Below are 15,641 nucleotides of genomic sequence, written 5' to 3' on the forward strand. Positions count from 1 at the left end.
ATTATTATTATTTATTTCTCCACATTTCTGAAGCATTTTGCAATAGGGGTGGGGTTTCAAAAATTCATCAGCATTTCAGTATGACTATTTTTTAGTATAAAAATATTTTTGTACGTAATGAATTTTATTATTACGGTCACAGACCGGTTCCGGCTCACTTACATTATCAGAAAAATCATAAAACACAACAGGAATACATTGGATTGCAATTGGGTATAACAGAGACAATTCAGATATAGCGGCAGTTAAAAATATATATTAAATCTCGATCACTAAAATATAACCTAAAATTGTCACTTAAAACCTTAATCATTTTGGCAGTACAGCTTGTTCCCTACGTTTTATGGCAGTTTTTGTACGTAATGTTGCCTAATAATACACATTCTTCGCAAAGCATTTTACACAATATATGTATGTTATTTTCACTATTATAGGAATGCATTTCTGCACATACATTACTGCAGCATATCCATTTTTTTACACATTGCTAGGCTGGAGAACTGCAGAATTCAGAAACGTGTTAATTTTGAAGGATTCCCTATGTTTTGGTTCGAATATTGTTTCAGAAAGTTCAAATTTGGTAGGTTCCCCCTTAAATGTGAACTTGATTGCATTTCCCCCCCATCTCTACTCTTTCCTTATACTTCAGGAATAAGTTTCATTTGCTTTTCAAATGAGATCCACATTGAGTCGTATTTGACGTGACGCTCTATTTATTTCTCTAACAAAATGCACAGTATATACCACTTGACTGTAATAAAACCTCCTGTAAGACATTTAGGGGAAAAAATATTAAGATTATCAGTTGAACACAAGTAAATTAGTTAACATTAACGCTAAAAGTAATCCTATACCCTTTTAAAATGTGGCCTTTTTTTTGGGTGGGGGTGTTTTTGGGTTATTGTTCATATTTTGATTTTATATATTGTGATCTTTTCTGTGAACCGCCCTGAGACCTCCAGGTATAGGGCGGTATATAAATTCAACAAATAAATAAGTAAATAAGGCACACTGGATTAGGTAGGGATATTATTATTATTATTATTAATAGCAGCTGTGAACAGGATTACAGTGGTACCTCGGGTTAAGTACTTAATTCGTTCCGGAGGTCCGTACTTAACCTGAAACTGTTCTTAACCTGAAGCACCACTTTAGCCAATGGGGCCTCCTGCTGCCGCCGTACCGCCGGAGCACAATTTCTGTTCTCAACCTAAAGCAAAGTTCTTAACCTGAAGCACTATTTCTGGGTTAGCGGAGTATGTAACCTGAAGCATATGTAACCTGAAGCGTATATAACCTGAGGTACCACTGTACTGCATTACAGGGGGTTGAATTAATTGATGACGCTTGGGGCCATTCCAACTCTACAGTTCTATGATTCAATGTGTTTTTAGCAGGTGCCAAAAAAACTGCAGCGAAGATGCCTGCCTGATGTTAACAAGCAGGTAAATCTATCGCTAACAGTTCAGTTCCTATATATGTTTACTCAGATGTAAGCTCCAGTGAGATCAACAGGACTTCCTCCCATGCAATTGTGTTTAGGATCGTGGCCCAAATGAACTGATTGCTCAGAGATCTTTTTTAAAAATTACTATTGACGAATTTATTTTCGTCTCTCAGTGCACTCTGTGTGATGTGCGGCACAGCTCACTGTATGCTTACTAAGAAGTAAATCTTTCTGAGTTCAAGGGGCTTTAATAAGTTTAGGGTTGCAGCCATGGCATTATTATTTACTTATAAATCTACTTGCTGCTTAAACGAATGGAGAAGGACAGAGGATTCCGGTTGCTGTGTCAACTGGATTTGTTTCACCTTATACAGGCTGCCCCAATCTATTCTAAGCCTCCCTCAGGATATCCGGGGCTTTTGCAATTGGGCCTTGCTTCCTATTCCCAAAAGGCATGTTTCCTTTCTGCAAAAGAAATGCTGTTGTTGATGAGGACATATACAGTGAGTAACTACAAGAGTTAATCCCACAATGCAGGCCCTTAATTTGTGCCTCAAGGTCAAAGGAAAAGAAAACAGAAACAATATAGGAGGCATAAATCCACTAAAGCAGGAACAGCCCCCTAGTAAAGTAGGGGATCTAGATTTGATATGTTAGGTATTAGTGGCAGCTAACAATGGGATACTGATCATCCCGTCTTAAGCCCTTTATGTTGATTTAGTGGAAGAATGCCCTTTTCGTGGCCTCTCCAAGCACTGCAAGACATGTGTGTGGAAATTAATGTACTGGTTATTGTTGCTGTTTTTTTAAAAAGACTGTTCCGTAAGAAAACAACCGATCCCTCTAACATTTGTTACTTCATATACACCTTAGCTATTGTCAGAAAATAGGGTGAATTTGTACATGCTCCTAAGGAGTCCAAACTGCTGCAACCTGCAGCCTCTCCAGTCCTGCCCTGTGTCCTCTGCACCGTAGGACGTAGGTGGCGCTGTGGTCTAAACCACTGAGCCCCTTGGGCCAGTGATCAGAAGGTCGGAGGTTCTAATCCCCGCGACAGGGTGAGCTCCCGTTGCTCAGTCCCAGCTCCTGCCAACCTAGCAGTTCGAAAGTACGCCAGTTCGAAAGCACACCAGTAGATAAATAGGTACTGGTGTGGCGGGAAGGTAAATGGCATTTTCGTGTGCCTTGGCTTCCATCACAGTGTCCTGTTGTACCAGAAGCAGTTTAGTCATGGTGGCCACATGACCTGGAAAGCTGTCTGTGGACAAACGCCGGCTCCCTCGGCCTGAAAGTGAGATGAGCGCCACAACCTCAGAGTCGCCTTTGACTGGACTTAACCAACCATCACTTCCTGGCAAATAGAAGGGGAAGAAATGGAGGCAGTGAGAGATTTTACTTTCTTGGGCTCCATGATCACTGCAGATGGTGACAGCAGCCACGAAATTAAAAGACGCCTGCTTCTTGGGAGAAGGGCAATGACAGGCCTAGACAGCATCTTGAGAAGTAGAGACGTCACCTTGCCAACAAAGGTCCGTACAACAACAACAACCATCTAGGGGTCCTTTACCTTTACCTTTTACCTGCTGTTGCATAGCGTCTGTATCCAGCACCCAGGGCAAGGTATAAAAGAGGCTGGGCACCACAACTCACCTGCAGTGCACCCACAGGAATCTCCGTAGGCTGGCAAAAAGACAGTTGAAAAAAGATATATATGCAAATAAAGCTGTATTCGATGGATGAAAGGATATATGATGTCTGACATGATTGAGAATCACAGAACCAGAGACGAAGAAATGTTAAAATCGAGATGTGGAAAATATGGAAACAACGAGGAGAGGCAGGATTGAGATTTGGAGATATGCTTCAAAGTCCAGACTATGGGAAGTCCCGAAAAATTAATAATTATAATTTGGGTGATAATTTGACCTTTTTTATTTAATTTTTTATTTTAATTGGATTATGATTTGATATGTTAATTGGATGTTTTTTATTGGAAATAAAAATGATTTAACAACAACAACAAAAAGGAATCTGCGGTGGGCCTGGGGCAGGAGGGAGCTGGGGGCCTCCTAGAGCAGCAACAATATGGCCTGCACAGCGGCAGCCATGGCACGAGAAGCTTGTGGTGCACTGTTCAGAGGTGTCGAAGGAGGAGGGTGTAATAAATGAAAATCTGCCCTTATTCCCTTATGGGGGACACAAGAGCCCTTGTAGAGTCCTTTGTAGGTTCTCCATTTGCTGGAGGAAAAACAGAGGCCAACCAGAGAATATTGAGAAGCAAAGCAGTTTGTAAGCCTGATCTTTATTGAACTGTTGCAACAGGGTGCCCCTTTCACACACAGGAGAAGGACGAGGACCCAGAACCCAAGTGTGTCCGCCCTTATGTACACATTTTAAATTGCCCACCTTGGAGTCAAAGACCACCCCCAGATACATCATACCTACATCACAGAAAGGGCGGGCTAAAGCAGAAATCTGAGTGGGTTGTTTACCTCCTGTCTGGCAAGTTACCTGTTAATATTTACTGGATTGATACCTTGGGGAGCCTGGCCAGTCTTTTGTAATGATGAGTACTTAATTCCTGAGCCAAGTCACAGGCTCACCCTATTCATACACAGACATACCCTTAAGACAGGATTTGCGAAGGAGAAGACAATGGGGAGGCTCCACCATTTGACCTTGCAGAGAAAACACCTGGTCAGCCTGGGAGTCAAAATGGCTCCATGGCTGCTCTCCTGTGCAGCTTCAGACATTTGGCCTATAAATCTATGTACGTGTTTGCTTGGTACATTTATGAACCTTTATTATATACATAAGACCTTAATTTATTTATTATTTATTTCAAGGGCATACAGAAGGGGCTCCGCCCCAGCAAACCCGCTCTCCACTCGCAGCCAATCCAGTTGTCCAAGAGCGGCTCACTCTGTGTTGCAGAACCAGAAAAGGGAGCCACCATTCCTCCCAGTCTCGCGGCAGCCCAGTTGCGCCCTTCTGAGTGTGTGCCCGCAGCAGTGGCTCCTGCTGCCCGCCCCAATGCTACACCTCTGCTGCCCTGCATTATTTCATATAGTCAACAAACCCCACAACACTTACTTATAGCAGAGGTGAGCAACATTTGATCTCATTTGGTCCATCAAAACACTGTCCCTCACTCATGCCAGTGCCCTGAGTCAGCTCTCTTGAATTTGGCAGGAGAAGGGTTAGGGCGGAATTCCTTGCAGAAAAGCCTTTTCAGAGCAGATAGGGAGACGGTTATCAGTTTTCCTTGAGAGAATTTCCCTTGGTTCTTGGCTGGTTCCCAAAGGAGAGTTGTAATCTTTAAAAGATTATAGTGCACAATGAAGGGGCATAATTATTAACTAGAACTGGAGGAACTATCAGTGTGAAGAAGGACAGTATTAGCATTCCTCCTCTGTTCTGGCATCCATCCACTTCAATCTTGCAGTGACAGGATGCCCTCCTGGAAGTGGCCAATCACTAAAACGAAGCTGAGCAAAATATCTATATTGCCTTTAAAAACAAACACTCTCTTGTGTATGATTTAGACAATTGCTCAGGGGGAAAATGCACGCATCAATACTGTGCTACCGCCAGGATTAAATTATTATCACTCAAAAAAGTTCCCCCTCTTAAGCCATTCAAGGTTAAGCTATTTTGAGAACATTTGTGTGTAGAGAAACTAATAAGCTTTTTTTAAAAAAAAAAGTGGCAAAAGACTTCGTTTAAAAACGGAACTTACTTTCTGTACTTTTTCTTTTTCAGTTGATAAGTGGGCAATTCAAAGACTTGGATGCTATAATTTTTTTTAAAAAATGATGGTAATAGATGCCATTTAATTTTTCTCCACGTACTTGCAAGATTCTTATTTTTTTGTAAGTTTCACCCTCCCCCACATAGTTTTGATCCACCAGCTTTGATTTGCATACACAACATTCTAATTACCCCTCCAAGGCCAGCCAGTTCTGGATATTTTAAATCTGAGCTGCAAATTTTGAAGGAAGCATCTTTTAAAACAACTCTGGACCTTTATACATTTGGCTACAATAAAGGTGCATTTCCTGTGCATGTCTTCGAAGCAGATCTGGCAATAACCATAATTTAGGAAAGCATGAAGTTGTTTCATATTGATACTGCCATGTAAAACCATGCAAGGTGAGAGATTCATGTCCATAGTCTGTCGTTTGGAAGCAATGCTATAAATCTCCCGACTGGTCTTGAATGTGGATACCTCTGTAGGAGTTATAGTAACAGAAAAATCAGCATAATGTAATGTAACGGTCTTGGTAGGTCAGCTCCTCTTCAGGAGCATTAGCCATGTTTACTGTTTATTTGTATTTGGAAAAATTGTACCCCAGAGTTTTCAATTCACAAACAGCATGAAAAAAGAATCTGTTAAGAAACTATATTTATGATGAAAAACTTAAATGTAAGAATTCTGTCTCGAACATTGATTGAATTACACAGGATTAACTATGTGAAAGGGGGGGGGGGGGAGCCAGTTCTTTTAATCTTAACCGAAGCAAGAGAGATCTACACTGCATTGGGATTCGGTTCACAGTTTGCTAAGAGGAAAGTGAAATGAAACTGTTGCTAAAGAAATGGATATGTAACTTGTGATATTTCATATTTATAGTTGGCTGGTGAACACAGCTTTTTTATGAGCCAGTGGAATTCAAAAGGTCAGAGTGTGATGGATCCTTTGTGGACATTCCATCAAACCTCTATTGGTCCACAGACATAGCCCAATGAGTTTTTAGAATTCCAGTGAGAATCTGGTGACTGAACTGATAGATATGCCAATGGGGACACACCATGTTATGCCAAAATGAATCCTTAGAGTAGGGATGAAAAATCACATGATCTCTGGCCACTGGCAACATAGACTGGTAGTCCAACACCATTTGGAGGATATAATCATGTATATCTAAGTAGGCTTTAATCAATTAAGTACAATATACTGAAGTTGCTGATGGCAGCCTATAATTAGCTATGTTTAAAAAAAAATATTGGCATAATATAGTACCCCACATTTCTCAGCAAAACTGCTTATTTTTGTTGTAGTTGAAATTCTATTCCTGATTACGTTTGTGGAGCAAAAGTATACGGGATTGCTATAATATAAAGTGATGCTTTCATTTGGACAGAGATACTTACTGAATGAATTTGAAGCAAATATATTCCTTTGCAAGGCCATTAACTGTTTTCTATTGAGATTGCGTTTGCTCGACCAAAAAGAAAGAGGGGGAAAAGCTCCAGAGTAGCATGTAATGCTTCATTAGCAGACATAACCTTGTTTGTTTGCTTTTAAAAATTACATTTAGAAGAGGAAATCAGTTTGCACCACTGACATGCTGCCAAATTCCTGTTTTATAAACTCCACAACAGGCAGTTTCAGGAAGAAGAAGGGAGAAAAAATGCTCCCTTTATGGCTTCAGTACTATTAAGACAAAATATAAATAAAAAGCTATCCATCCAGTTGAATTCCCCTGCTCAGTGGCCTTCAATTAGCAGGATGCTGTGCAGTTATCCCGGTGCAACATATAGTAAATGACCCTAATTGTGCGGTACGTATTTTGTGTTACTGCAATTTCAACTGGAACATAAGGAGTGCTTTGTGTGCAGCGCTGCTTGAGTGATGATCTCAGGCAGCTGATTGTTTGTGAAAAAAATAACCTTTAGTCCATGTAGTATATGGGTCCTCCTTTTTGAAGCTTGAAATGTACTCTTTCAGTATTCCTCCATGGCAGCGTGTATTTTCCCTATATGAAAATTTATTTTAACATTCTCATGTAATGGTTCGTGAAACTGGGCTCCACGCCTTTCAAAATACTGCTTTTCCCTTTAATCTAGAATGCCTTACAACAACAACAACAAAAACTCTGCTCAAACTTTATTCTAACATAGCCACTGGCACATCCGGTATACGTTGTGTACTATTGTGTATGCAAAAGCATATGTCAAAGGGGAGAATCTGTGGGGATACAAAAAAGGGACATGGATGCATGTTATTGATGGGTCTGGAAAACAGGAGGCATCTTTCATTATTCATTTCCATCGATAATTAGAGGGCACCACTAATGAGATCATGTCACAAAAATTAAGATAAAAGATGAAAAGCACTTAATCCATTGTGTTTTTGAGGAGGCCATCAGAAGAGTTAGCGATGTTTACATTTAAGACTAGCTGCACGCAGGAGATGGAATGAAGAAGCCTGTTCATGCCACAAAAGAAATGATTGCCAGGAATGTTTTCTGTGGAAAGTTCTGTGAGTCTTCCTCTGCTGTCATCATTGCATGGCTGATTTAATCCAATATATGTATATTGGAAGTCTGTATAGATGGTAGCTTAGTAGGTTGTGTTTTAACATTGTGCACTCAACCAAAGCAATGGGATACACAGCTGTCAGTGTCTCAAATTTCACTGGTGCCCTGTGCAGCGCCAAAATCTGGTGCCCCCTCTGCCTCTGTCCTTCCATTGGACGCAATAGCGGGGGCACCTGCTGCAGCACCCCAACATTGCCCAAATATGATTTTTTTTTTAGGGGTGTTCCCTCATACACCCACGCTGCTTCCTATATAAAATGATATTTATTAAAAGTTTAAAGTTACAGAAAAAAGTAAGAAAAAAGGAGAAAAAAAGTCAACAATACAACTCAATACATATAAAAAAGAACAAACACAATACATCAAAACAAAAACAAAAGCAATTAAAAACAGATCCAATATTTCCATATCTTTATCCTTCATTAACTTGTTTCATCGACCTCCTCACACCTCCCTTTTTTGTATTCTAGTTATTAATTATTTCAGCCAATCCTTTCCATCTTTCACTATTTCCTGTCATTTAATTATCTTAATTTATTTTAACCTTATCTTACCATAAAAAACCCTAAAACTTAAAACTTATTTGTACACAACTCCTTATAACATTTCTACTAAAGCCGTATAGTTTCATTCCAACATTTTTCTAAGACTCATTAATTTTACAATATTTTTCTAAATAAATTTTTAAACTTTCTTCCAATCTTCATCCACCGTCTCTTCTCCCTGGTCTCGGGTTCTGTCAATCCTTTCTATCCATTCCATATAGTCCATCAACCTGGTGATCTTCTGTCCGAGGCTCTTAATTCTTTTCCATGTCACCCATGCTGCTTCCTTTGTGTTCTATGCATAGACAGTTATTTTCTCTCGTAAGGCAGGGTGGGGGACTGAGGTAAGCGCACCATTCCTGTCAGCCCTGGAGAGTGTGTGTGCATGCGTGGGTGAAGGGGAAAGCCGTTGGTCACGCTAAGTCAGGCCAGCGCCACTCAAGCAAAAATGTTCTTTTCCCCACGTGAGGGAAGACGAGGCTGCAGCGGCTATTTGTGGTTCGAGGACCCGTACCCCGTGCAATGGAATGAAACACAAGGACACGTGATATAAGGTTAATGGGCAAGAAAAGGCCACAACTTGATTGATTACAGCAAGTGAAAAGGTATTGGCTTAGGCATTGGATTATGTCAGCTGACTCCACCCCCTCAGAGAGGGGTGAGTCTAAAAAACAAACAAACAAACAAAGGGGGTTTATTCACCAGTAGGTGGAGCCTGTTGATGCTAATCCAACTATAGGCTCTCCCCTGATGTCACCGAGGGTCGTGCCATGGCCTCCTGCCAAGCAGGCATCGGACAGAATACACGACCGCCGGATTCCTTTAACGGAATACCCAAAAATTGAAGGCGCAGGCGATGGCCACACCTAGCCCTTCAACACCACAACACATTATTCCAATGCCTAACCTACCCACCAATACCACGAAAGTTGTGACAATTGCTACGAGGTAGGCGAAAAAACCAAAAAGCCTAATGCCAAATGGAAAAATTCCTACCAGGCCCCCTGGACAACCAGGGCGACCAACCTAAGGTCCATAGCAAGGCCAAAAGAAAACTGGAAACCCTGCTCTAAGGGCGTGGAGGGTGGGTGACTCGCGACGGGACGACAAAAGTGAGGGCTGGAGGCTGGCGCCGCAGCAATTCAGGCTGCTGTACACGCCCCCTTGAAGGCACCTCGTTGGGTGCCTGACCGAGGGCGTGGGCGCCAGCCAGGTGAGTGGGAGGCAGGGGGCAAACGCCCCCTGCTTGAGGCAGAGTCCGGCTCCCGGCCACAACCACTCCCCTCTCTTACAGGGAGGAGAGTCTTTACCTTTCCATGGCTCATACTGCGTAGCTAATGAGCGGCCGCCCCAGCAGAGCACAGAACTGCTTCAGAATGCAGCTGCCCAGGCGCTCCCCGCTTCGGCCGCCACAGACACTGGCGGGTGTCGCTCCTGAGGCGCCTCCGAGCCCCTGCCGCCACAACTGCCCTTCCTGAGGTCAGTCGCCGGCAGCTCCATGGTGGAAATCCAAACTGTGGCTCCTTTACCCTCTTCCCCACCCCAGAAGGAAAGATCGTGCACGACGGACAGAGAAGGGGCTTGTCTCGGGCATCCTCCCGCCTCACTTTTGACCCCCCAAAACCAGTGCATACACGTGCTATGCTGGCTGCCTGGATTCCTGGACCGTCCACGGGCCGGATCTAGAAGGCAATTGGGCCAGGTCTGGCCCACGGGCCTTAGTTTACAAACCCATGCTCTATGTCCTACAGTTCTGTGACATGACCTTAGGCATTTGGGCTGATCCTGCAACCTTCCCAAACTATGGCTGCATACACACCATACATTTCCTGCGCCCTCCCCCAAAAAATTCTGGGAACTGTAGTTTGTCCCTCACAGAGCTACAACTCTCAGCACCCTTTACAAACCACAGTTCCCAGAATTCTTTGGTGTGTGGGTTTTAACTGTATGGTATCTGCCCACAACCTGTGACTAAAATAAAACAAAAGCCTCACCTGAAAACTTTTACTCTTGTGTCTGGTAGATTAAAATAGAAGTCAGAAGATTCACTGCATGTTTAAATATAGGTAAATAAAGGTCCTGGCAAAGCAGAATAAAACAGGGCTGCCCACTGATTAACAACACTGGCACTATCAATCCCCAAAGTTGGTTCAATATATATAGCTCTGGCAGTTGAGAACCAGGAGGCTCAGTGTCCTTTTGGGATTCTGTCAAACTATGCAGCTACAATTCGGAAATCAGAAATCCGAGAAAGGTGCTGGGTACCAGACAATCTAACAACCATAAATATGTTCTTCCATTTCCCATGCATGCAATGTTTGCTAACCATTCTGTTGGCAGTAGAACTTTGCAGTCAAGCAGTATTTCAGGGACTCGTATTTTTTACCCAGTTGTTACAGCGGTGTGCATCGCTTTTTGTCTCTTCACTCGTCCATTCACAACTTCCTAGTGCTCTTGCTCATCTTGCTTTTAGCATTATCACACACTCAGGAGAGTTTAGAGTACTTATCATGATATAAAAACCGTGGATGTGGTTGCTGTCAAGAGTGTTCAGGGCTGGCATTGACCCAGGAAGAAGACAAGGCTGGACCAATCAAGATTTGTCTAACAGCAGCAGAGAAAGTTAGTCAAAGTCAAATGCTTCTCAAGCTGGTCATCTGTCTCTGTATGCCTGAAAGATATCTGTTCTTGTTCTTTGTGAGGCAGCATCTGACAGATAGTGGCCTGCTATGCACTTTCTTGATTAACAGTGAGGGCTGAAGAAAAACCTTAGCTGTGCTTCTAAGATGGGTGATATTTTTAATGCAATCACCAAAACTGCTTTTGCAAATACAGGAATGTGGGGATGTGGAGGGCAATTATTATAGAAGATCGGGGGGGGGGGAGGAATGCTTTACTCCTCACACACCTCCACGGGTGCCACCCCACCCCTGTGTTTGCAGGTTTAGGAAGGCAGCATGGCGTTGGGACCTTGCTGTGTTTCTCTTTTGCAATCTAGTTCATTTCCTCAGGTAATTAAAGGTGATTTTGTTATTGTGGCACAATGGGTTGGCGCACCTGGCTGTTAAGCAGAAGGTTGGTGCTTCAAGCCCACTCAGGGATAGCTGTGGGCTGGATTCCTGCATTGCAAGGGGTTGGATTAGATGACTAGATGACATTTAGAATTCATAGGATCATATAATGGAAGGGTTCCTTCCATTATATGAGTCTATGAATTCTAGATGTCAACTTCCTATTCCTGTTTCAGGTCTCAGCTGCTGAATTCACTCTAGACAGTGGTGTAGCGTGGGTTGTCAGCACCCGGGGCAAGGGAAGTAATTTGCGCCCCCTAACCCGTGGATTTGCGCCCCCTAACCCGTGGATTTGCACCCCCTAACCTGTGGATTTGCCCTAACCCTAGATGTTGCGCCCGGTGCGGCCGGCCCCCCCTGCACCCCCCACGCTACGCCACTGACTCTAGATACTCACTTATCTGTGGCGATAATGTTACTTCCTTGTGATTAGCCTTAAATTTTTGACTTTCATGCCTAGCTCTTCTTACCGCTTAACAAAAACTCTAGGATACTCAAAAACATATCTTGTGTACCAACAGGTGTTAGAGCAATAATGAGAGAGCAAAGATGAGTCCAGTAATAACTTTGTATTGGTTTAAGATGTCAACTACACCCAGAATAAATGTTAAGGTGTGTGTATATATATATACACACGCACTAGTTGTTATTCTGAGTCCTGTCAAACCCAATTCACTTATCATTCTCAGCAGATCTAGTACTGTAGCACCAGGCTGAATACTAAATCAATGTGCCATAGTCTGACCGTGAAAATCATTTTCAAATGAAATATATATCACACACAGGCAAATGGATATGTGCAAAATGTCTATATTATAAATCACGAGTCAGATGTACAGAAGAGTGATTAGTCAACTTCCAAGTATTTTCAATTTGTGTTGCACTGTAAAAGCAGAAGAGTTATTTTTCATTTCTTTATAGCTGTTAGTTAGAGCAAGATCTATTGACACGCAGTTTGCTGGGAGCCAATAACTTTTCGTTTTTTGTTGACACTTCCAGATCCCTAATTTTAGGCAGGAGGGAAATTAAAAACAACACACCATAGCATCCAATTTACTCTCCCAATCCCCTTCTTACAGAATATTTCAATGCATAACGCCGTTGGAGGAGCCATGGCAGCACCGGGGACGCACCAGCTCTCAAATCCAAGGATGCCAAACCACGACACCAGCATCGTTATTCAACAAGCCATGCCATCTCCGCAATCGAGTTCCGTCATAACACAAGCACCTTCCACGAATCGGCAGATTGGGTAAGGACATCCTCGGTTGATTCTTGCTTGGATGAAGTGCTGGTCTAGGTGTTGTGCCAGATGCTGTGTTTGATGAATGATACACAGCGAAACGTTTGCAAGATAATCTAGAGATGGGTAGTGTCGGTTATGTAGTGTCGTGGAAATTCACGCTCAGGGTTCTAACTGCTGTTGAAACCTGTTGCGCAACAATAAAGGATCTAAGTCTACTGACTGCTGTTTTGCTCCAAATTACTTGGCTGGAATTTCCTTCTTTTACTGACTGTATGGACCCGCGGGGGACTTGTACCCTGACGAGCTGAGCTGTTGAGTAGTCTCTCAACCCTTATCAATAGTATTGCTTAGCATTTCAGCCACCAGAAGAGCCATTCATTGAAAACATACTGTGTTTGTTCATATATCTCAGATTACTATCCTAGAGAGAGACCCTACATTTCTTCTGTACAATTTGGAGTCTATAATGCAAAGCTAATCATAACTGAGAGCTTAAGTGATAGCCTCTCCTCTCCACAAAAGCCCAGAGCTATCTTTAAGAGGAAAGAAGCTGACCACCCATCAATATGTTCTGTGACCTTCAGGGCCACCCCACCCATGAGGCAAAGTGAGGCAACTACCACAGGGGCAGCAGATCTGGCCTCCAAGGAATGCATAGCTCGCTGCTGCTGCTGCTATTGCTGTGATAGCCATAACAGCTGTGGTGTGCTCCTTGGAAGCCAGATCTGTCTCCTCCTCCGCAGCCTCCCCACTGCCATTACACCTCTACAGTGGCTTCTTGGTGACTAGGAGGCATTGCTGGTCTCAGGGCCGTCTTACGCATAGGCACTAGGGGTGCGGGGCTCTCAGGGGCACCAGGCTGAGAGTCCGGGGCCTGAGAGTTGAGTCCGGGGAAGAGCCTGCCCGTTGGTTGGAGCACTGCGGCAGGCTCTTCTGCTGCAGGCAGTTCTGCACCTCGAGTTTGGGGGCGACCGAGCCAGCGAGACGCTGAGGCAGCCGGCTGGCTCCACACCCCTGTGCGCCTGGGACTGGGCAACCGGGGGGGGGGTGGATCTTTGCACCCCAGTGCCACATACGCTTAAGACAGCCCTGGCTGGTCTCCTCCCACCCCTAGAGAGTAAATGGTAGGGGCTGCCCTCTGGGGTCTCCTGGGCTCTGCGCCCACCTGATGTGATTCAGAGTGGGTCCCTCTCCTCCACCACCACAACAGCCTTTGATTCCCACTTCACCCTCTGAGTAAGGTTGATTTGATTTTCCCACTTGTTCCTGATGTAGCTCTTCACTCCCCTCCTCTTCCCTGGTTGGGGGAGCACCATTTTCTGCTTCGCCCCAGGTGCCAAAATATATTGGGCCACCTTGATTCCAAAGTCCATTATATTTAGGTTGAGGATTTTCTAACCACTCCATGTGCTGGCTCTCCCTTTCATCCATAATGAGCATCCAGCCAAGTTGTTGTCCTTAACCCATTAGTGTCTCTTCATAGATTGTTTATAATCTATTAGTCTGTTTCCTAACTTTTGAAAGATCCATCAGTGGGTATTCTACAGCTTTTCTATCACCTGTAGCAAAATGCACGTCTGTCATGTTGTCGTATGCTCGAATGCTTCTTCCTAGACCGCTGGCCTTGAACGAATAAGAATTGCATGACGAGTGCAGCAATTGGTATGGTGGGATAGAATTGTGAAACTGCCCTTGCTATAGCTCACCTTTACAATGGGTAGGGTAGGACAGTGGAGGTGAGCTTGGGCTATGCAGGTGCAGCAGCAGAACCAATTTTGCTGTGGCTCTTTCCCTCCCCAGTGCCATCAAAGTCAGCTGTAGTGATGCCAGTGTTAGCTGAATCCCACCAAACTGGCCTCTGCTGTGTAAGACTCATTCAGAGATCTTTCCAGATGTCTTTTTCTTCAAAAAACAATGTACAGTGGATGCCTATATGTTTCACACATCCTAGGCTCCTTCATTGTATGTGTGCTCCTGTTGGATTGACATCCTGTTTTCTTAGCACTGAAAGATAAGAAAATCAGGTTCTTTTGACAATTTATGTACTCATTGATATTGCTATTGGCGTGCGGAATGTGGTTCTGTGAATGTCGTGGGCATCTACCAGCTAGTGACATTAGTTTTTTAGCTCATTAGTAATGGAGATAAACCCTTACTCTATGTTGACAGTATTGTGTGATTTATTTAAAAAATAAATAAAAATACAGTGGTAATATATTCCCAAAGGTGTGCCAAAGTTCTATTGTGTATCTCTCTTACACACAAGAGTTCTGTTCCTGCTTTCACATGCATCCTTTGGGGCAAATGCAGAGAGCTTTTGATCCTTCCAATATTTCTAACTACATAACTCCCATCATTCCTGGCCGTTGGCCCTGCTCCCAGGGACTGATGGTAATTGTAGTTCAGCAACATCTGAAGAGCTAAGATTCCCCACACCTACCTGCTTTACTGGGGGCCACGGGTGGCGCTGTGGGTTAAAGCCTCAGCGCCTAGGACTTGCCGATCGAAAGGTCGGCGGTTCGAATCCCTGCGGCGGGGTGCGCTCCCGTCGTTCGGTCCCAGTGCCTGCCAACCTACCAGTTCGAAAGCACCCCCGGGTGCAAGTAGATAAATAGGGACTGCTTACTAGCGGGAAGGTGAACGGCGTTCCGTGTGCTGCGCTGGCTCGCCAGATGCAGCTTGTCACGCTGGCCACGTGACCCGGAAGTGTCTGCAGACAGCGCTGGCTCCCGGCCTATAGAGTGAGATGAGCGCACAACCCTAGAGTCTGTCAAGACTGGCCCGTACGGGCAGGGGTACCTTTACCTTTACCTTTACCTGCTTTAGAATAGACAGTGTATTGTACTCCCTTCATTTTAGGCTTCAATTGATACCCATTTTCCTGGGACTAAGCCCATGGAACTCAATGTGAATTACTTCTGACTAGATACATATAGGATTCTGTTCCTAGCGTTGACTGAACAACCAACATTTATTGGCTAAACCAAATAAGCACAGTCAAAATAATTG

General features: G+C 43.8%; 1 protein-coding gene across 3 annotated transcripts in view; it reads left to right on the plus strand.

The window, feature by feature from the left end:
• Nucleotides 1-15,641, plus strand: part of CREB5 (cAMP responsive element binding protein 5) — a 254,283-nt gene that overhangs the window by 82,349 nt on the left and 156,293 nt on the right. For all 3 annotated transcript variants that reach the window (XM_028750740.2, XM_028750743.2, XM_028750746.2), the window contains exon 6: nt 12,466-12,638. In XM_028750740.2, the coding sequence (XP_028606573.2) occupies nt 12,466-12,638 (173 nt within the window). The remainder of the gene's footprint in view (nt 1-12,465; nt 12,639-15,641) is intronic.

This window comes from Podarcis muralis, chromosome 12, assembly GCF_964188315.1.
Source record: "Podarcis muralis chromosome 12, rPodMur119.hap1.1, whole genome shotgun sequence".
Classification (NCBI taxonomy): Eukaryota; Metazoa; Chordata; class Lepidosauria; order Squamata; family Lacertidae; genus Podarcis; species Podarcis muralis.